Genomic DNA, 22,744 nt, shown 5'->3' on the forward strand with positions numbered 1-22,744 from the left:
TTGGGTTCACCACCGAAGAGGATACGCAACGAAAACAAACGAGCTAATTTGTGATTCAAAGTTTTTGTTTTGACATTGAACTATGATCCTTGTGGGTCATGCATTGAGCGATTTTTTTCTAGATTTTTTTAGTGATATTTTTTGATAATACGATCTACAAAAGTACTTTAGTTCAATGCTACACGGAGAAAAAAGAGTTCCCAAAATCGTGAACAAGCGTTCATGAAAATGAGAACCTCGAACAAAGTGTTCAAATTCCATGGTACGATTTTGAAAAACGTACCATGAAATTTGAACACTTTGTTCGTGGTTCCCATTTTCATGAACGCTTGTTCACGATTTTGGGAACTCTTTTTTCTCCGTGTAAATTCAGGACCAACACAGGCTAACTGTAATAAAATTGAGTTATGGACTACGTCGAAGCTCCAGTAGCCTCACGAATGGTCCTAACAAAAACCCGGTTCACAATTCCTTTGAGAGAGATATTTTTGTTTACCTTTATTGCCAAGTCAAGCCAAGCTGTTGATTGGGTCTGGCCATACAAACCAGGAACCAAATGTTGAGGCAACGCAACGCAACTGGTGTGAATTGTGTGCATGTGAGTTGTGTACTTAACATACACCGTATGCTATTATTGGATTATGAAAAGGTGTTGACGTATTTCAGTGCTGACAACTCGAGCGCCGGGGTCTATTTTGGTCAAATCGCGTTGATTGATGTTCGTTTATTTTTATTGCACATTGTGGACGATTCGACGAATTAGCATGTATGTTAAATTGGGATTTAAATGAGTCTTTAAAATTTAAAATATCGTTATCAATTTTCAAGTACATATTATGTAAAACTACAAAATTGCAGAGAATTGTATATTTTCCAACCTAAAAGAAAAATGCGATTTTTAAGAATTTAATGATTTTCTTTACTGAACTGCATTTCAGGTTTAAACAGGTAACAGCTAAATTTAAATTTTAAGCATGACAATAGCTCAAAATACCAAAAAATCGTTTATTTAAGAGCGAGTCTACGAACAGGGTATACCCCTTTGTATGGTTGTTTGTACATATAAAACTAGCATCTGGCCAAAATATGAGCACTCTAGGTCAACGGGAAGTGGGGCAATTCGGGACACAAAGTTTGAAGGTTCAAAAACGTCAAAAATCTTAAAAAGGCTATAACTTAGGCAAAATTCAATTTAATTTCAAAATTCAAATGCATCTGAAAGGACTTAAAAAATGCAACAAAATGCAGGGTAGAGTTATTGGCATTTTAGTGAAAAAATAGCATTATTTTCAAACTCAAATAAAAAAGTGTTCCATCCAGATATCAACTCGGTTCGACCTGCAGCTTGTAGGGGACATCTGAAAGTTAAAAAAATATTAAGAAGCTGCTTTTTCTGGTGTCATCTAGTACCCTTGGAAACGAACTTGATTTTCAATAAATGTGAATCGAAGATTTTTTTTAACTTTTGTTTTTTAAAGGGCTAAAATAGATGAAAATATACATTTTCATGCATGTTTCTAATGTGAAATTGTCTCAGGAACACGAATATGATAAAATTATCACTAGAAAATGGGATCTAAGGGATCCGCCGAGCAAAAATATACAACCAAAAAATTCACTAAAAGTAAAAGTGTCTATTAAATATGTTAAACTGCCTTACCCAAAGCGTTCTCAGTCTCAGATGGTAGTCCCAGATGTCTCCTACAAGCTGCAGGTCGAACCGAGTTGATATCTGGATGGAACACTTTTTTATTTGAGTTTGAAAATTATGCTATTTTTTCACTAAAATGCCAATAACTCCCTTTAGATTTAACCAATTGGGGTGCTTCTCCCTGCATTTTGTTGCATTTTTTAAGCTCTTTTGGATGCATTTTGAATTTTGAAATTAAATTGAATTTTGCCTAAGTTATAGCCTTTTTAAGTTTTTTGACGTTTTTGAATCACCAAACTTTGTGTCCCGATTTGCCCCACTTCCCGTTGACCTAGAGTGCTCATATTTTGGCCAGATGCTAGTTTTATATGTACAAACAACCCCTGAAAATTTCAGGCAGATTGGTGAGGTCGATGCGAGATGGGTAGGGTATGCTTTGCTCATGGACTCGCTCTTAAATGCGTACTCGATTATTCGAAGTACGATTATCCGACTTCGAACGTTGAAATTTCGAACAATCGAATCATGAAATTGTTGTTTTTCATATTTTTTAATTATTTGCTTTTAACATAAAATTTGAGTTCTGCGACCCCGTTTTAGTCGAATTTGAATGATTGATTGTATATTACATTAAGAAATGTATTTGCTCAATATTTCATCACCGCCATCTTGGATTTAAATAACTTTAGAGTAGTTTAGAGGTAATATCTAAGCTCGGCAACAAAAAATAAGGCCACAACAAAATTATTTTTTTGTGATTCGATTATCCGACGTGAATTTTTCTCAATGCCTCCGGATAATCGAGTCTGGACTGCCCATAATTTTTGAGACTTGCTAAAATTGTAAAAATAATAAAGACTGAAATGCTTAAATGCCACATTTCTTGATATTGGGCTGTTAGCTAAACCTATGAAAAAAGTTCCCCTTTTATTCATAACCATTTCTAAGATGTGCCATTAAAGTTCTTTTAGTTTTTGTTTGTGTTTTTTTAGCAATATGGAAGAGCAAAAATAACTTAGCAGGAAATTTCAAATATTTTAAATTTGAAAAATCCATTTTCATGTTTTATGTATAGGACAATTTTAACAAAGAAGTAAAATATTTAAACATATATAATTTGGAAAATAGAGCTGCGGAGGTGGCTGACTCCTCCTCTGAGCAATCTCTACCAAAACCGGAAATGGATTTTATTTGTATTTTTTGATTTGTAGTCAAACTCAAATTGATCAGAAAATTCACTCAAAAGTTACAGCTGTTTGAATATTTACATACCATTTTTGTATGGACAGCAGCCAAAATTGTATGGAGACTTGTATGGGTGAACCAATGACACAAAATAGCTTATTTGGTCATAGGGAAGGCCCCCACAAAGTTTGACCCAAATCAAAAAATACAAAAAATAAATATGGTCGAAATCGGCCGATTTCGTAGAGAGTTGCTCCTCTGTTTCCGCTTGAGTTCAGCAATTCCCATAGAAAGTTTTTAAATATTCGCCTACACCGACTTCGGCTTCTGAAGATCACTCGGATTCTGGATTTTCAAAGTGCACGGGTCCCCCACAAACAGTTATCTTGAAAAAAAATCCACCCTAACCAATTATAAGACACGGTTTCTGGGATATCGACTAAAATTGAAATTTCCATTCAAATAACTTTTGAAATCGATCATAAACTAAAAATACATTGTTTTAAACTTTTATTCATGCGTTTTTAATCAAATAAAGACTTTTTAATCTTTTTACAAATTTTGAATTTTGGGACCACAAAAAACGTAAAAGTTAGGAAAAAACTTTTTTCATTCATATACATATATGTATATATATATATATATGTATTTTTAATAGTTCAACCCGAGTTGAAAAAGTAAGATATTTTTTAACCAATTATTCTGGTTACATAGTTTATTTTAGTGAACAATAACATCTAGAATTAGTAAAAAAAAATCAAACCATCCACATTAACGACCCCCGGGTCTTTTGTGGCCTCTATTGCAAGTTTTTGCTCGAACCTAGGAGTCCGAAGGCTTGAATGGGGAGAACACCAAAACCTCTTTCTACTCCAAGGAACCTTCCACCCCAGTGTTTGAACTGACGACCTTTGGATTGCGAGTCCAACCGCCGCCAGCGATTCCACCGGAGTAGGCTTGGTTTGGTGTGTTGTTTGTACTTATGGCATGGAGACAACTCCTACACCTGGAATGACTTAACGGCCTAACAACCAAGGCCGGGACCGACATTTTACTTCCTCATCCGATGGAAGGTTGCTGCAGATGGGAATCGAACCCAGAATCATCCGCTTACAAAGCGGACAGCGTAACCATTCGGCCACGCACTGCCACAAATCTAGAATTAGTATGTCTTCTAATTATTGGGATATTTATGATCAATAATTTGTAAAAGTATAGAAAGTTCATTTTTCAGTCGGTCTGAAAATGTATTATGATGCATTGTCGAGTCCTTAAGATGATGTTTATGTATTTAAAACAGGAATGGAATAATTGCAAAAAAATCTTTTTCGCTTGCAATTTTTCTTCACCCGCGAAATCGCTTCCAAACATCTCGAAGAGAATCAATCAGCTGAAGATGTTTTGTGAATCTCTTTGTCAGCACCACCTAAATTAACTTATTTCGTTTTGTTTACAAACATTGCCCATCTACAAAAGGTTACAGGTCATTTTTTGACGTGTGACGTTACGCTTGTAAATGTAGTAGTGAAATAGATGTTCCGCCAAATAATCGAAATGATGATTTTTTGAGTTTCTATTTACCGATCTTTCGTGCGCGAGAGAGGAGAGCTATGATTTTCTTTTGATGATGATTTTTAAATCGCTGATTTCTAGTCATGTAGGTATAGACAAAAACTTATAAAATATGTAAAAAATAATTCACGGTGAAATTTATGTAAAGTTGTTACGGACTAGTCAATGTAAACAGGAAAGGTACACGCCAGAGTGTCAAACTGCGTCGACAAAAAATCCATTTGTCCAATTGTTGCAGGCTGTGGCAAAAATAACACGTTCTGATCGGCTATATCTTTCTTATGAAGAGTGTCAACAATACATAGCGTTTTAACGGATTTTGTTGAATATCTCAGGAATAAAATCGAGTTTTGGGGATTTACGAATGTCAAAAAATGAGGCATAAAAAGCTGTACGAAATGGCGTTTATTAATCATTTAGGCCATTAATTAAGAGGTAACAAGAAAATCACGACGAAATATAAGCAGGAAAAAAGGGTAGTTTTTTTTAAAGTAAATATTTTTTTTTCTAAAACAATGGCTAACACGGAGAATGGTGCCATTTGTAACCATATAAGTTCGAAAGCTCACTTATCGACACCGATAATGGTATTCATGGCGGTGAGATCATGGAAAAGAAATTGGATTGACTTCTTAGAAAAATGAGCTCCGGGGATGTTTTTAGTCTCCATGCACTGAAAAAATCCAACATAGCAAAATCAAATGTTTTTTTCACGTGAGCTACTCCAAAAACCAACACGATAACTTCACGTGATTTTCCTTTGACTCTCACATGCTTTTCATATCAAATGAATGTGAAAATCATTCAGCTCCAGCTGATCATTAGGAAAAAAACATTCACTCATCTTTTGCATGGTGTTCACGCGGGATTCAAATGAATTTCACTTTGATTTGCCCCAATCGGCTTATCCTTTGGTTTTGAAGTGGAAGTCACGTGAGATTCAAATGAATTTCATTCTGATTTGCCCTAATCGACTTGTCCGTTGATTGCCAAGTGAAATTCACGTTAGTTTCAAATGCTATCAATGATGAAAATTAATCCTAAAGCAAGATGGCAATTTTCAATGGTTGGTGCGAGTTGGAGCTCGCACTTTTAATTTCAATTTGCTCCCGAAAAAAGTGTTTTTAATATTTTAAGTATTTCAGGATTATGTAGTAAGTATTTTCTTATTAATTCTTAGCAAAATTGAATACTAAGCAGACAATTTTATACCATTTTTCCAGGAAATCACGGATAGGCTAATTTCCAGCAAAACTTAGGATTTCCATGGAAGAGACTTTTCCAGGACCTCCGTGAGGTGAGAGATCCGGTGTGTGGCCAAGGAGTCACGAATCGCTGATCGTCCAGAATGTGCGTTGCACGTTTAGAAGTTTGTTAAGTGTTACTTATTTTATAAAAATAAAAGGAAAAACTCAAAAACATGAAACGTATTTTAATAATATGCTACATAAAATTTTCACTTACTTACCACTTGAAACCGAACAGAAAATCATTTGATATTAATGTGCAATCCATTTCATTCCCATAAACATTTCATGTGATAATCATGTGCAATGACACGTGAGGTTAACGTGATTTGCCTTTGAATCTACCACGTCGCGCGATGAATTTTGTTCAAGTGATTTGCACATGACATTCCCATGTAAAGTCGTATGGGGCAGAATCACGTGTGAAACATGTGATATTGCTATGTGTCTTTCTTTCAGTGCAGGAATCCCCCGAATGATACACTGAAAGAAAGGCACGCAGCAATATCACATGTTTAACACGTGAATCTGCCCCATACGACTTGGCATGTGAATGTCATGTGTAAATCACTTCGAAAATTCTCATCGCGCGACGCGGTAAACTCAAAAGCAAAACACGTTAACTTCATATGAAAACGCTTTTGAATTTGCAATGCTTTTCTCATGAATGTTAAAAGATTTTGTAGTCCAAATTGACTGGGTTTCCAGTGGTTTTCAGGTGTTAAAACGATGAAAGGGGTTTTCTTATTTCTACAAATTTATTACACGGTTTCAATGATAAATAAGATTTATTTTTATAAATAAAAACATTGTTAAGAATACTTAAATTACATAAATCGGCGTTGTGAAGTTCGTGCACCGAGACACTCAAGAATTCGCCCTGCCGGAACGGCGAATCGGCAGGGTCAGATCGTTCGGGAACGGGTTCAAGCTGGCCGAAAAAAAGTGCAGCAAGACGACCAAACACTTCACGATTCGACAGCTGCCCGATCCGTAGCTCGTCCGTGATATCTATGATGAATCTTGAGAAGCACCGGCACCGCCGGATCCTGATCTTCTGAAAAAAAAAAAATATTTGTATTATTTTTAAACAACCTAACTATTTATCTTGGTTTTACCTACCATTACGCCCAAATATTAAAATAATCTAAGGGAACTAGTTGGCTAAAAGCTCGGTTAGAAGTAATTTCTATCCGAAAAGCAAATTCTTCACCACCCTCGTGCGTGACCATCTTACTTATGGAGAGTTTTTTGCCACACGCATTTGCCACACAACATTTGAACCTAACGTGTTTTTAACTACAAAATCAAAGGAAATATCGAATGGGGCAAATCGATGTGAAATTCATTTGAATCTGAAGTGAAAAGTATACGAAATAAGAATGAAAGGCTTTTTGCTAACGATCAGCTGATTTAAAATGATTTTCACATCCATATGACATGGAAAGCATGTGCTTGTCAAAGGAAAAGCACGTGATCTAATGGTGTGAATTTTTGGAGACTCTCACGTGAAAAAAACACTTGAGTTTTCTATGTTGGTTTCTTTCAGTGTAAGCATTTGTTGTTTTCAGCTCTTTTTCGCTAAATAAATCGAGCATAGAGCAATCATATTATCGACTGCTGATTCAATATATTCTTAACGCTTATCCCTACACTATGGGTCCCGACTTAAATAACTTTTCTAAATTTAATTTGTAGTTTGACAAAGTTCAACACAATTGTGAGCTTCATTGAAAAATATTGAGTTAGTCACGATATACGTAACTCAACAGTCGACATCAACCATACAACAGCGCGCGATACAAGATAACGGTGGCCATGTGCGTTTGTGTGTGCTGTGCTGACTGTTGGCCCGGTCCAGGGCCTCGCGATGATAAGCGCGGGAATGCTGCAGTGCAAGACCAGCAGATCATGTCGTCGTCATTGTTGCAGGAAAGCGGCAAATTCCACTACAACCAGAGACCTAGCTTGAACCTTGTGTTGATCTCCTGCGTAGATCTGGACTTGATGTCTTCATAAGACGGTGGAAAGAGGACCTGAAGATTCCAACAAAGTAATCAGAATCAGCATTAGCAAACAGAAAATTCCGTACAAGATTCAGATTGATCAACCCAGCAAGTCACTGCTTGATGCTTACGCTTGATTGACTTGATTACAGCGCATTACGCTTTTCGCGAGCAACCAGCCCCAAAGGTATATCTTGGGTGCAGAAACGCTCTCCAAGAGATGTAGCGTATAAATGAGCTTCCTGTTCCTATGCAACATTGCTTTCATTCACCTCGAGATGTCTTGGGCTGTCTTGGCCGCACCGAAGACATGTTGCTGATGGTTCAACGGCTTAAGCCTGGGACCCGTGCGCTCGACTTAAACCGGTTCGTTACGCTGGGGTCTCTTCCACACCGTGGTGGTGGGAAAAAATGACCCTAGAAGCGGGCACGAGAACCGGTTCAACCGAATTAGGTAACCCCGACGTGACTCCAAGCAGTGTTGAACAGCGACGCGCACGCGGGTTCGGGATGGCACACGGGTTTTTTCGGCCTGTTGGATGGCACCGGGTCCGGGTCCGACCGGCACCCGAACGAACTTGACCCACTTTCGACCCGTGCGCCATGCCGTCGTCGGCACAAACCTCGTGAGATGTTTTATACATTTCTGTTTTGAATCGGCAGCAGCGGCAGCAGCGGCAGCAGCAGCCGGGTGCAATTTAGCAATTTGTAAACAATATCGGTCGAAGCTTGTTTTCGAGCCGATCGTCGGCGGGCTTTGGACAGAGCGGTTGGAACGGAGGAATCGAGGGGGGGATCTGTCGATCGCAATCAGCTGAAAGTGCAGCTGTTTTGATTTTGAAGATGAATCACTGGCAGCTGTGTTGGGATGTGCTGAACAAATTGTAAATATTTTTGCGCATTTAGCATGTTTCATGAAGTAAACGATGACACAATTATTTGATTTTGAATATAAAATGTTCTTCCAGATATCCAAAACTTTACATTTCGACGTCGTCGTGCTATCTTGTCGCACCCGCCATTTTGACGTTCCGAGAAAAACGCGTTTTAATGTTTGACCTTGAATATACAAAAACGAGAGCACGCAATGTAAACAATAACAAACACGTTTTGTTTGGCTCACCATCCTGTGCACTGTTCCAAAGTTTGGTTAAAGTTGGTTGCTGGAGTCCCGAGTTATAATTACAAATGTTTACGGTAGTCTAGCTTGTACGTGCGACAAACGCATCCTGACTTTCCAGGCCTGAAATCCCTTTGGTCTTTTGTCGCACTTACATCAATTTTCATGGAGTGACAAGATAGCACGACAAGATTGAAGCTACTTTCATATGTAAAGTGACAAAAATGCACGGAGTTTTTTCGGTTTTTGTTGCACAAAATGGCGTTCTTAACTCAATTTGGCCCAAAATGCACGTACGACAAGTTAGCACGATGGCGACGATTTGCTATAAAGTTTAATTGAAATTTATCTAATTCATGCAGTTACTTTAAATGCTTTTTTTTTTGCAATTCCGTCGTGAAACTACATACTTTTCCTGTAATTCTTCAACGACGAAATAGCCTATTTTTCTGTACCAAAAAAAAACAGAATCGAATAGACACACTTTTCAAAATAAATCCTGAAAAGTTCTACTTTTCAGCACTGAAATGGGAAGACAGAACACTTATTTGGTATTAAAAGCAAGAACATAAAAAACAGTCTCATTCAAACCTCCGGATAATCGAACTTCGGATAATCGAGTCTGGACTGTATTGGGATTTCACTTAATTCAGATATTATTCATAATATTTTTTTAAATTTTTAATAATATATTCAAAAAATTAGTTAAGTTATGTTATTTAAGCAGTTTATGAATAATTTTTTAAAGTAAAGGGATTAAACTGGATGTTAAATTTTGTTTTCTTTTGTTTAACCACGAGGTCAAAACAATAAATCTCTTCGATTTGCGTGAAAATTTGCTCTAAGGGGTTATTATGGTTCCAGATCACGAATCCGAGGTCCATTTTTCGATATTTCATGACGGTGGGGCGGTACGACCCCTTTCATTTTTCTGGTTTTTTTTACTAAGACACGTTTTTCAGTGATTTGTAGCTCGCACCCAGTCACGATTTCTTAGAGAGCTGGATATTCTTAGAGCATTCTAGCAGAAATGTTCCACCGTTCTAGCAGGATTCTGACAGAACCAGCTCTGCTAGAATATTTCGTGACTAGGCAACTGTGAAGAGATAGAAATTTGGTGTCAAAGGGACTTTTGTGTAAAATTAGACGCCCGATTTGATGGCGCACTCAAAATTCCAAAAAACGTATTTTTCACAAAAAAAAGTTAAAAAATAGTTTTAAAACCGTTGTCGTTTCCCGTTACTCAACTGTCAAAAATCGTGACACATGTCATTTTATGGGAAATTTAATGTACTTTTCGAATCTGAAATAACCCAGGAGGTTCATTTTTTGATTTAGAATAAAAAATTTCATCTTAAAATTACGTGTTTTTCTAACTTTGCAGGGTTACATTTCAGAGTGAAACAATGTTCTACAAAGTTGTAGAGCAGACAAAAACAAAAATTTTGATATATAAACATAAGGGTAATTCTCCGCCAACTCACACAGCAGTTGCCCCGACCCCTCTTCGATTTGCGTGAAACTTTGTCCTAAGGGGTAACTTTTGTTCCTGATCACGAATCCGAGGTCCGTTTTTTGATATCTCGTGACGGAGGGGCGGTACGACCCCTTCCATTTTTGAACATGCGAAAAACGAGGTGTTTTTCAATAATTTGCAGCCTGAAACGGTGATGAGATAGAAATTTGGTGTCAAAGGAACTTTTAAAATTAGACGCCCGATTTGATGGCGTACTCAGAATTCCGAAAAACGTATTTTCATCGAAAAACACTAAAAGTTTTAAAATTCTCCCATTTTCCGTTACTCGACTGTAAAATTTTGGAACATGTCATTTTATGGGAAATTTAATGTTTTTTTCGAATCTACATTGACTCAGAAGGGTCATTTTTTTCATTTAGAACAAAATTTTTCATTTTAAAATTTCGTGTTTTTTCTAACTTTTTAGGGTTATTTTTTAGAGTGTAACAATGTTTACAAAGTTGTAGAACAGACAATTACAAAAAAATTATGTATAGACATAACGGGTTTGCTTATAAACATCACGAGTTATCGCGATTTTACAAAAAAAAAGTTTTGCAAAAGTTGGTCGTCATCGATCATGGCTGTTCATGGTCACCCGCGACAGACACGGACGACGAAACAAAGAGAAACGCAAAAAGTAACTTTTTCAAAACTTTTTTTTTCGTAAAATCGCGATAACTCGTGACGTTTACAAGCAAACCCCTTATGTCTATATATCAAAATTTTTGTAATTGTCTGCTCTACAACTTTGTAGAACATTGTTACACTCTAAAAAATAACCCTGCAAAGTTAGAAAAAACACGAAATTTTAAAATGAAAAATGTTGTTCTAAATGAAAAAAATGACCCTTCTGAGTCAATGTAGATTCGAAAAAAACATTAAATTTCCCATAAAATGACATGTTCCAAAATTTTTTACAGTCGAGTAACGGAAAATGGGAGAATTTTTAAAACTTTTTTAGTGTTTTTTTCGATGAAAAATACGTTTTTTTCGGAATTCTGAGTACGCCATCAAATCGGGCGTCTAATTTTACATAAAAGTCCCTTTGACACCAAATTTCTATCTCATCACCGTTTCAGGCTGCAAATTATTGAAAAACACATCTTTTTACGCATGTTCAAAAATGGAAGGGGTCGTACTGCCCCTCCGTCACGAGATATCAGAAAAAGGACCTCGGATTCGTGATCAGGAACAAAAGTTACCCCTTGGAACAAAGTTTCACGCAAATCGAAGAGGGGTCGGGGCAACTTTTCCCGATTTCGTGTGAGTTGGTAGAGAATTACCCAAATGAAAAAATGACCCTTCTGGGTTGTTTAAGATTCGAAAAGTACATTAAATTTCCCATAAAATGACATGTCTCATGGTTTTTGACAGTTAAGTAACGGGAAATGGCAGCGATTTTAAAACTACTTTTAACTTTTTTTTTATGAAAAATACGTTTTTTCGGAATATTGAGGTACGCCATCAAATCGGGCGTCTAATTTTACACAAAAGTCCCTTTGACACCAAATTTCTATCTCTTCACAGTTGCGAGCTACAAATCACTGAAAAATGTGTCTTAGTAAAAAACCAGAAAAATGAAAGGGGTCGTACCGCCCCACCGTCACGAAATATCGAAAAAAAACCTCGGATTCGTGATCAGGAACAAAAATAACCCCTTAGAGCAAAGTTTCACGCAAATCGAAGAGGGGTCGGGGCAACTTTCTCCGATTTCGTGTGAGTTGGTGGAGAATTACCTAAATGTTAAAAGATTCATACTGTTTGTGAAATTTAAATCTTAGTTTAGTTTACTACAATGTTTTTGCTATTAGATAATTTGATATCGATATTGTAGGCGTATTCAAAGTAGAATCCTGTGTTGATGCTATTTACAAAAAAAAGATGCGATTGCAGAAAAAAACCAGGGCACGAGTAGCCCCTTGTCTTTCTCTGATACTTATCGTAAACCATGAGTAGTCACAGTCCTCTTGCGTAGAACACACTTCTGCCCGGCCTGGGTCGGTGGCGCCATCTCTGCCCCAAATGTAACACAATACTCTGCTCATGCGCTTAGTCAGTATAGTAGCACTATCAGCACAACCGCACCGGAAGCCCGCCAGTCCGGACCAGATGCCTAGACATCAGCCAACTGACGACTCTCAATTGAGACTTGTTCTGGTGCGCAACACTTGCACTTATCACAACCTTTTTTTTTTCTCTGGTTCATTCTACTTTCAGACGTTCGGTTGATCGCACCACACTCAGCGGTTCAGGGTGTCAGTTCGGTTTAGTGCGTTAGGATAGGAACCCACCTCGTAAATCTGGCCGACAGGATTCGGTAGGAGATCCCGACCCCCCCTACGGTGCAATAAGGACGACGTGACCGACCGGTGATACTGGAGCAACACCATGGCGTCCACACTGATGTTCTGGAACAAGCAGAACTCGAACAACAGCAACAACAACAACGGGAGCAGTAACGGCAACGGCAACAGTCACAACGGAAGCGATGCCAAGAACACAAAAAATGGCCGCAACTGGCTGCACGCGCCCGACGTGCTCGTCAACGGACACGTGGCCTATCTAGTCAAAGTGAGTACCTACATATTTTGGATTTTTAAATTAGGACGATTCTGATTTTGTTCAAGATTTCATGTCTCTCTGGCTGGAGACGATGAAAAGAATTACAAATATCTATTTCAAGCTTAATTTACCAATTTCTTGCAAAAAACTACAGTCAAAAGCTTGTTCAATAACTGAGAGTTCCTGGAAATATGTTTTTTTTATTAAAGTTCTATGTTTGTTTCTATTCTTTGGTCTTCATATTTGTATATTGAGCAATCCTACACCAAAACCAAAACGGATTTTTTTTTATCGATTTAGTGTCTTCAGCAAAATTTTAGTTTGTGATGAGGAACATTCAGGAAAAAAAGTGAAATTTCCTTATAAAAATGTACCCATGTTTTGAATAATTTTTGGAACACAAAATTATGATATTGAAATTTATATTTTGTATTTTTTCTTGTTTTAGAAGGCCAAAAATGGCAGCTTTTAAGCTAAAGAAAAGTATGGCAAAATTGTTTCCTTAAAGATACACATTTTTGAAAAAAAATTTAGGAACATTTTTGGCCAAAAATAACCTCTCGAAAAATCATTTTTTAATATTTCTGTTGGAATTGCTCGAAAAGTACCCAAATGTTACAGTACAGTGAAATCTCTTTTTACGAGGTGCGTTACGTTTTCTAATTTGTCGATTTCTCTGGAACGACGCAACATTTTTGCAATCTTTCAAAAGCAATTTGTAGGGGAGCTGGGGGTAAGACGGCTAGGTGGGGTAAGACGGCCAAAAATAGCTCAAAATGAACAAATATTTTTTCAACTTGAAACTGGATGTAATTTTTATGATTTACAACTTAGGGGAGAGTGGGGAGACTTGATCCCCTTTTTTTGTATCGCACATAACTCTGTCAATTTCTCACAAAACTATAAACTTTTTGCATGAAATGAAAGCTTAAACATTCATCTATGTTTGGCTAATAAGGGTATTTCATCAGATGAACTCTTCGAATCATGCCAAGCGTTTTAAAAAAATATTTTAAACCGGCATTTTAAAAATGTTAGGGGTAACTTGATCCCCCTTTCAACATTTTGAAGAAATCTTAAGCAAAATGTTTCTTATTCATCCAAACTTTTAATTTTCTTTAAGTTACAGCAATTTTACATAAAACCTGTACGTTTGTGTTCAAAATATAACAAGTTTATTATGTTAAATATTTAAAAACTTAAAATATTATTTTTTAGATCAAAATTAAGCATGTTTACAAAAGCTGGAAATTTTTGTTTACGAAACTTTTGAAAAATGGTTCAAACTGCAGTAAGTTATGTACAACTATACTAAAGGAAACTATGTTTGAAAACCCAGCTCAATTAATTAATCTTGAGGCTGATTCCAGTGAAGGTAAAAATGCAGGGATCACGTCTCCCTAAACGCACTTTTTTTAAACAATTGATTGTAAAAATAGTATGACGATAAATTTAACATCAAATGCGTAAGGGTTTTGGAGTTGATAAGTTTATCAAACAATTCATGTATAAAAAATATTTTTATGAATAATTTTTGAGTGTTTTCTATACATATCAACACAAAGAAAAAAAGATCTCTTGGAAGTTTTTTGCATCTCGTTTTAGAAAAATGTGTGTAACTGAATCTAAACATTTTTTAATTTTTTTCTTTGTTTTCTACAATGAGTTTTAGTTAATTTCGCACGACTTTCTAGAACAAAGCTAATTGTTTTACCCACATGCTGACGAGATACAGGCTTGGGATCAAGTGTCCCCGGGGATCAAGTCTCCCACTCTCCCTAAGCAGTTTGGTTAGTAAAAATATGTAATACTTTCTTTAAATATTTTTTCATGTTAAATTGAAGTTTTCCCAAGATTATGTCCCTCGAAAAAGTTTAAAAAATACGTTGTGCTATTTGCAAAAAAATGTTTTATAAAAAAAGTAATTTGGGGGCAAGACGGCCACCTCCACGGAGGGTAAGACGGCCACCCGTAATTTGTAAATTTGGTTTGATAAAGGTTGCATTTTTGAAGGATTTTTGACTGTTGAGACCAGTGTTGCAAATGAGTGATACAAAAGCTATCAATAGATTATCTCTGCACCAAAAATATCCGAGAGTATAGTTACCGTCACTATAGCTTGCGAGATCTCTTCTTGTGTCTCGTGATTCCCAGCGATGTCATTCTTTCTCTATCACTCTTCCCCTTTTCCTCGACTATGCGCTCTCACCGCTGAGTCTCTCAATCTCTCCAAAAACTACAATGAGAGAACGCGAGATGGCGATTCGCGATCAAAAGTTCAAAAATTCCGACAGATGGCGCAAAGCATCGAAGAATGACGATTCAGATTTTCGCTGTTCGGTTACATAGGAATGCAAACTTAAAATTGAATTTACAGCTCATAGAACAACTTTTGAGAAAAAAATCAAGTAGTACGATTGTTAACTCTTTGCCCTCTATAAATTAACGCAATAAAAAAAAATGAAAAAAAAATAATTTTGAAAAAAAAAATATTGTTTAAAATGATAGAGCATCAAAAGTTAACAAAGTATCAGCTCAAATTTTTGCTCAAAAGTTGTTTTGAACGCTGGATTTTAAGAAAACAGAATTCGCATACATAACCTCAAAGGGCGGAAATTTCAATCGACATTCTTCGCTCTGTTCTGCTACTCAACACTAGGTGTCGCATGTCGTTTGGCTCTTGAACGGCAATTAGGATCCGACCACGCATGACGTCCCGTCAAACTGCGTTTGCGAAATTGGTTTTGTGGCGGCTTTTGTGGTTAAACGCATTTGCGGTAGGATGATCGTGGAAGCGGGAATGAGAGAGAAAAGGAAAATGTCAATCGCGAGTGGGTTAACACGAAAACGTGTTCGGCTATGTTCGGCTCTGAGAGTTTCAGTGAAGAGAGAAGAGCAGTTGTATTTGAGGCATGATTATTCAGGCGGAATAATTGTAGTTGCTGAGAGCTGATATTTTGATATTTTAACAACCCTGAGTTGAGACATAATTAAGACATATTTGACATACTTTCGATAAAACTACACCCAGAACTGGGCATCGGCATACGAGAGGATAAAGAGCACGATTCGGTAGTAAAATGGTACTGTGTGCGGACGGAGAGGATAAATCCCGAAATTACCGAGAGTACTTTACTCATGGGTTCATCTTCAAAAAAAAGTTCATCTATCAAAAAAAAAAAAGTGCCGTTACCGAGACTCAAACCCAAGACCTTCGGCATATTGAACCGTGCCTTTGCCGTATGGACCACCATGGTTCAATGACTAAGTAGGATGAACTGTTCCAATGAACGAATGAACACGCGAGAGGACTATACTCTCGCGAAATAGCACTTTCCTCACGTTTCTTTTCGTGAGGACTATCCCCTCGTTCTTTAACTTTGGGTGTATCAATTTTTTTATCAAAATGCTGTTAACTGACGGTTCGTCAATATTCCTTACTGTGATATAGCAAAATTCATTGAATAGTATGAAATCCATTCAAACTTTTATTAATAGTCGCTAATTTTTATACATAGATTTATTTTTTATTTTATACATAGATTTACTAATGGTAATCGAAATACACAAACCACACCCAAAATTCCGAGTCAAGAGAATCGTTCCCTCAAAATTTATTGAAAGCTCAACGCCAAAATCGAGAGAATAATGCTACCAACTCATACCACCATAACAAATGAGTTCATTAGATAATTGTAACAATAAATCTCCAACAAGTGTCATACATCGACATCTGACCACTCCTTGTTCACCTAGCTGTGGTGGCCGAGGCAGTTAAGTCATTGGGTTAGTATGTCAAAGAACTCTGGTGCGATTCACGTAGTTGACACTTTTGGTTTTTTTTGTTTTGACGAATGAACTTTTTTTTGCAAGTAAATCTCGAGAGAATAATAGGGGGATGGCGTCGCTATTTTTAGACCACGTTTTCTGATCGAAACCGACTACTTTATCGACTTAATTTTGCTGGGCGAGATAGGACGCCGTCTATTTTTAGACGATGACTCGGCACTTTTCCACTCTTGCACCTCAAAAAACCAGGTGGCAGCACGATGTAACGCCACGTTCCTATTCTTTCGCCCATCTCGAGCTGTGTTCTCTGTGTCCGTAAATGGCATCACTATTCTCTCCCCTTGAAGCCATTATTCTCTCGGACTAGCGCTGCCCAGTTTTGGGTGCAGTTAATTTGCATTAAATTGGGTATATTTTCATGTAAAAATTCATAGTTTTTCATGAAATGTGATCGCAATTATATGAAATTCACACAGCCAAAATATAAAATTTTCTTCACATTTGAAACTTGTTTTTTTCAACCAAAATAGTCATGATTTTAAGAGAAGTCTCTTAACCAATCATGTAGGTATTTGGGTAGATTTAGCAAAGTTATCAAGTTTATTTGTAGCACTGACCGTCTTACACCACATGGGTGGCCGTCTTACCCCGCGTATTGCATATATGATTCGACTTCAATTATTTTTTAAAATTGCTGAAAAGTATTGAAAATTGGTTTTTAGACCAACTAATTGATGTCATTTCTATAATGGACTATTAGTAGAACAATATGTACCTGATTTGAGATCAAAATAATCTGTAGTGTTAATTTTATGAGACTTCTCCCTTAGGGTGGCCGTCTTACCTCCATCTACCCTAGGTTTTGTTCAGATCTACAAAACGCTGTTCGAAGCATGCAAAAATATTGTATGGTTTAAGAGAAACCTACGAAACAAAAAGCGAAACGCCACAGCTTGAAAAGAGATTTATCTGTATGCGTTTTTCGAATATCTGAGACAATTATCTATAAACTTCTTTTTTGGAAGATTTGGAAACATCGGAAAAAAATTGAGCAAAATTAAATTTTCTAAGTGTTTTCCAACTAGCCCTCCTTTATCAACTGACGATAGCTTAGGGGGTCTAATCGTCTGTTCAAAATCAAAGCTCTAATCAAAAGTTCAATTGAATCCGGTTACTCTTCAAAAGGCTAAGACACACATTTTTATCCTTTCCATATTTTGAATTTTCCCAATATCTTTTCATTCGGAGGATTGACAAATTTCACAAAAATTGAAAGTAGTTAAGTTTACCTTTACCTTTACAACTCAAAAAAATAATAATAATAAAAACACTCACACAATAATTTTCCGAGCTGGCATATTTTGAAGGAAGGAATTTTCTTATCTTTTCTTTAAAAAAAGTTGGTCAGGCAAAGCCAAGATTTTTAAATATAAATAATCTCTTTTTGAGTAAAAGAATCTATCATCTCAAAAAAGTGAAATAGGTTTTTTCCGTACATGTTTACGCTTAAAAAATTATGTCAAATTATTATAAGATGACATTTTTGTTCATCTAAAACATATTTAAGGCTCTGAAAAGTATCATTCTCGGTCGGGCATTTTTCAGTCATACAAGGGTCCTTCAAAGATCAGAAATCACTCACTCATCGAATCTTTGCCGACTGGAGCGCGCAACCATTCGCGAGCGAACACGACTCGCTAGCTGCCAGTGTCTGGGTCAATCGCTTCACACAGCGATACAAATCCCGGGGTTGTTACGGACGGCGCGTTTCGCGCGGATAGCGCGGATTTGCTGGCTAATTTAGCTTAGGCGCGGATTTTGCGCGGATGTGATATTTGGTTAATATTTAAAATAATTGAGAGAGATAAAATTACTTTCAAGTAATAAAGAAACGTATTATCAGGGAATCAGGGATTTTTTTTAAATTTGCATCGATTTCTGTTACTGAGACAAAATTGAGTTTTCTTCCGAAAATGTTTGTTTGTATTTTCTTAATAAAAAACGTCAAAAAAATCATCATTAAGAGATTATTTTTTAAATGTATTGATGAGGATTTCTTAAACGAATTTATTACTACACTCAACTAATTTTTACCGGCTTTGAATATTTTTAATATCTTTTGAGTTTTGAGTATCGTTCTTTTTAACCTTATTTATTGTTTATTTTATAAAGGATTTCAATCATGTGAATCATTTTTCAAACTTTGCTCGAAGTTATATACCAGGATGTAAGAAAAATGATTATTGGGGCTTGTTTCCGTGGCCGTACTGTGCTTAAATGCGAATGCTGGCTCTTCGCCGTTCAATTGTAGTAAAACCCACCCCATAGAAAGATTTTTTTTCTAGATTTCTTGGGGAAAAAATAAAAGACCAAACATTCAAAAAGGAAAGCTACAATATTCAAAACTCAAAGATTCAGAAATTAAAAATATTTTTGATTTTTATAGTCTTTTTTACTGAAAATTTAAAAATTAGAATACAAATATTGAAATATACGAAATTTTATAAATTTATAAGGCTGGTACAAATATTTTTAAAAGTTTTTGTCAACCCCCTTCAAAATTGGCCCGAAAAATCAGGGGGCAAAAAAAATATTTTTACAATAAACTTCAAAATTTCAATGAAAATTCAAGTGCAACTAGCTGAAATCAAATTAAAATACATTCTTCTGCGTTTAAAATCATTTTTAGCATGTTTGGGTTTATTAAAAAATCTTAAATTTTTTTGAAAATTTTCGATGCAAAATCTTTTTTTTCGATACAATTTTTATTTTTGTCAGATCTTAGATTTTTTGAAAACTAGAGATTGCAAAACAACTGAACTAGTGTAAAATGTATTTTAAAACACTTTTTTCATTTAAATGTGAAGACTATGGCTTGTTATTTAAATTTTTATATTTTTTATTTTTTGCCCCCTTGACCTCGGCCAGGCCGAGGGACAAAACTTTTTAAATATTTGCATCGGCCTAATAAAAAAAAATTAAATTCAAAACTAGAAAAATTTTGGATTTCAAAATTCAAACAAATTAATTCAAATTTAATTTAAGAATCTAAAAATTTAAAGAGTCAAAAATGATATATTCTAAAAATTAAAAATTAAAAACGACCAAGAGAACAAAAAATAATACATGCTCAAATTCTTAAATTCTTAAATTCTTAATAAAATAATTCAAATTTGGTGGTTCGATTTTTATGAGTGACTCTTTGGCGAGAATCATCAAGTACGAACTGTGTTTAAATTTTCAAATCCTTTGATTTATGAATTTTTAAGATTTTCATATTTATAAATTTTATGTCATTTTCATTCCATAAATTTTTGATTTTTTTTATTTTTCATATTTATATTTCAAAATGTTTTAATTCATATTTAGAATTTCTCTTTTTGCCAAAATTATTGTTATGGCTTTTCCCTCTGGTTTGGCAAAAATAAATTTGTCCATAAAATTTTCGGCGTTTCAAGATTCTGCGTTATGAGATTCGGCCTCATGCGGCTATTCTTGATATAAAATTGCATTTATTGAATTCAATTTTATTTAATCGTTTGTGATTGTTGTGTTCCTTTTGATGGATCTCTTGATTATTGTTCCAAAATATTTTTTTTAATTCATAAAAAAATAAACTCTCTTGTATGTTTGTCGCAAAATTATTTTTGTTAATATGGCGCGGATTGGGTTTTGGGACGGCGCGGATTTTTTTTTTCGACTTCTCCGTAACAACCCGTAAATACTTGTGAATTTCGTGATTTTTTTTGCCTGCTCCGTTCGTCGACCCGAGTCACAGAGCAAAAATCACGTTTTAGACGAGTTTTGAGAACGTTATATCTTCTTTCAGGAGCAAGTTAGCACCATACTCTCTTCGGCAAAGTTGTAGGGCACATTCCAGAGCGTCCGAATATGAGTCCGGCTTTGATATAGCATGAAACGTGGATTTGATAAATATCAAAATCCAAAAAAAATGTTTTTCCTATACAAATTTATATGGAAAATTGAGTCGCTTTGCGCAAAGTGAGGACTAAACCAATCGGTCCCAAACTTTGGGGAGTTATTTAGGACCCCAAAAGGAACTAAAAAAGTGCTGTGCTGGAAAATCGATTTTGATATTACACCCTAATGCTCCAATTGGCAGAGTTGAGATTTAGTGAAATCCCTGCTGAAAAATTAAATCGTTAATTCTGGGTATAAATGGTTTGGAATAATCCTAATCAACCATGCGCACCCACGATTATATGTGAGGGTAGCAAATAAGGGACTACGCATTGTTGCTCACAAAGAGGTGCGCATGGTTGAGTAGATAATTATGTTCAATTTATATCCGAATTTAAAATATTATATATTTTCAGGGAATTCACTAAAATTCAATCCGCCCGATTGGAGCGCGTTCAGAGTGCCCACATCTATAATACATTGACAAAGAAACCAATATTTATTAAAATTATTTTTTTACTAATGTTTCCGCAACTATTTTCCCCAACAGTTCCTCGGCAGCACGCCGGTCGAGCAAGCCAAGGGCATCGAGGTCGTGAAGGAGGCCATCCGGCGGTTGCAGTTCACCCAGCAGATGAAGAAGGCCGAGGGCGGCAGCAACGTCAAGACGAAGAAGGTCGAAATCACCGTCAGCGTGGACGGCGTGGCGATACAGGTGAGTTCGTTATAGGGTTATTGGAGTGCTTGCTTGGGATTGATCTCAACTTTTGGAATGCGTTTCAGGAACCCCGCACCCAGACGATCCTGCATCAGTTTCCGCTGCACAAAATCTCGTACTGCGCCGACGAGAAGGGCGTGAAAAAATTCTTCAGCTTCATCGCCAAAACGAGCCCGGCCGGCGGCAGTGGCAACGGTAGCCTGAGTGCGGCCAGTGACGATACGCACTCGTCCCACTCGCGGGACCTGGAGCAGGACGGCCAGCAGCAGCAGCACGAGTGCTTCGTGTTCGTGTCGAGCAAGCTGGCCTCGGACATTACGCTTACGATCGGGCAGGCGTTCGACCTGGCGTACAGGTGAGTACCTACTGTTGGGTGCTGTTTGGGGTTTTGAGGGTTTCGAACGCTAAGGCTTTTTCTCCCGGTAGACGGTACGTCAGCGACAGTGGCAAGACAGGTGATGCGGGCAAGCTGCAGTTGCAGAACAAACAGCTCGAGAACGCGGTCACCGTGTACCGGCAGCGCTTGCGGGACCTTTCCGAGCTGGTCTCGAAACCGGACCTGGACAAGCTGCTGCTGCGGCTGGGGTTGCGCGACATCTGCGAGATGCCGCCGGCGCTGGAGAACGGGGTGGACCACAGCCACCACCACAACAACAACAACAACCACAGCAATCACATGGCCGCCATGAACGGGAACAAAACGCCCGATTTGGGTAGGAGTTGAAGGGGGGAAGGTTTTGGGATAGGGATTTTAAATTTTGCTTTTTCTTTTTTAGGAATTGATGTCTCGTTACCGAATAACGACGATCAACTGCTGATCGAAACTTCGCCGAAGCATTTTGCTCCGATTGTGCCACCACGGAACATCCAGAACCAGGTAGGACGCAACATGATTAAATTCTAAAATGAGATTTTGAATCAAATTCCACTCTGTCAACAGATTAACAGCACGCTGGAAGCGTTCAAGCCGTCGGTGGGCACCAAGATGGAGGGCCTGCTGCTCAACTCCGACTCGGACTCGGACTTTGACCCGCGCGCGCCGGACAACGACAGCCCGTCCCAGATGGGGCTCGGTGGCAGCAACGGCAACAAGATCAGCAACGACCTGTTCGGGTTCGAGCCGCCGAAGCAGAGCATCGGCCAGCAGCTGTTCAGCAGCAGCAGCAGCAACCACACGAGCTTCACGAACGGCAACAGCGGAATCACGTCCAACGGGTTCGGTGCCCCGACAAGCCCTCCTCCAATGCGTAAGTTAGGTTCAGTGGGGAAGATTGAATACCTAACATTGAACCGATTTCGCTTCTTTTAGTGGCTCCTCCACCACAGAAATCTGCCCCACGAAGGACGACGACCTCAGCGCACCAGAACAATAACAACGTGACCAACGGCAACGGCTACCAGGATCTGTTCGGATCGGCGCCCTTCAACCCCCAAACGGCAGGCGTAAGTACACG

The 22,744-nt window shown here is 37.3% G+C and overlaps 1 protein-coding gene across 5 annotated transcripts in view; it reads left to right on the top strand.

Annotated features, from left to right (window-relative positions):
* LOC6048591 (PTB domain-containing adapter protein ced-6) overlaps positions 1–22,744 on the top strand; it is a 69,066-nt gene that overhangs the window by 32,156 nt on the left and 14,166 nt on the right. For all 5 annotated transcript variants that reach the window (XM_038259677.1, XM_038259681.1, XM_038259678.1 and 2 more), the window contains 7 exons: positions 12,518–12,871; positions 21,123–21,287; positions 21,356–21,645; positions 21,717–22,003; positions 22,067–22,167; positions 22,231–22,537; positions 22,600–22,733. In XM_038259677.1, the coding sequence (XP_038115605.1) occupies positions 12,689–12,871; positions 21,123–21,287; positions 21,356–21,645; positions 21,717–22,003; positions 22,067–22,167; positions 22,231–22,537; positions 22,600–22,733 (1,467 nt within the window). In that variant the 5' untranslated portion in view covers positions 12,518–12,688. The remainder of the gene's footprint in view (positions 1–12,517; positions 12,872–21,122; positions 21,288–21,355; positions 21,646–21,716; positions 22,004–22,066; positions 22,168–22,230; positions 22,538–22,599; positions 22,734–22,744) is intronic.

Source organism: Culex quinquefasciatus, chromosome 3, assembly GCF_015732765.1.
Source record: "Culex quinquefasciatus strain JHB chromosome 3, VPISU_Cqui_1.0_pri_paternal, whole genome shotgun sequence".
Taxonomy (NCBI): Eukaryota; Metazoa; Arthropoda; class Insecta; order Diptera; family Culicidae; genus Culex; species Culex quinquefasciatus.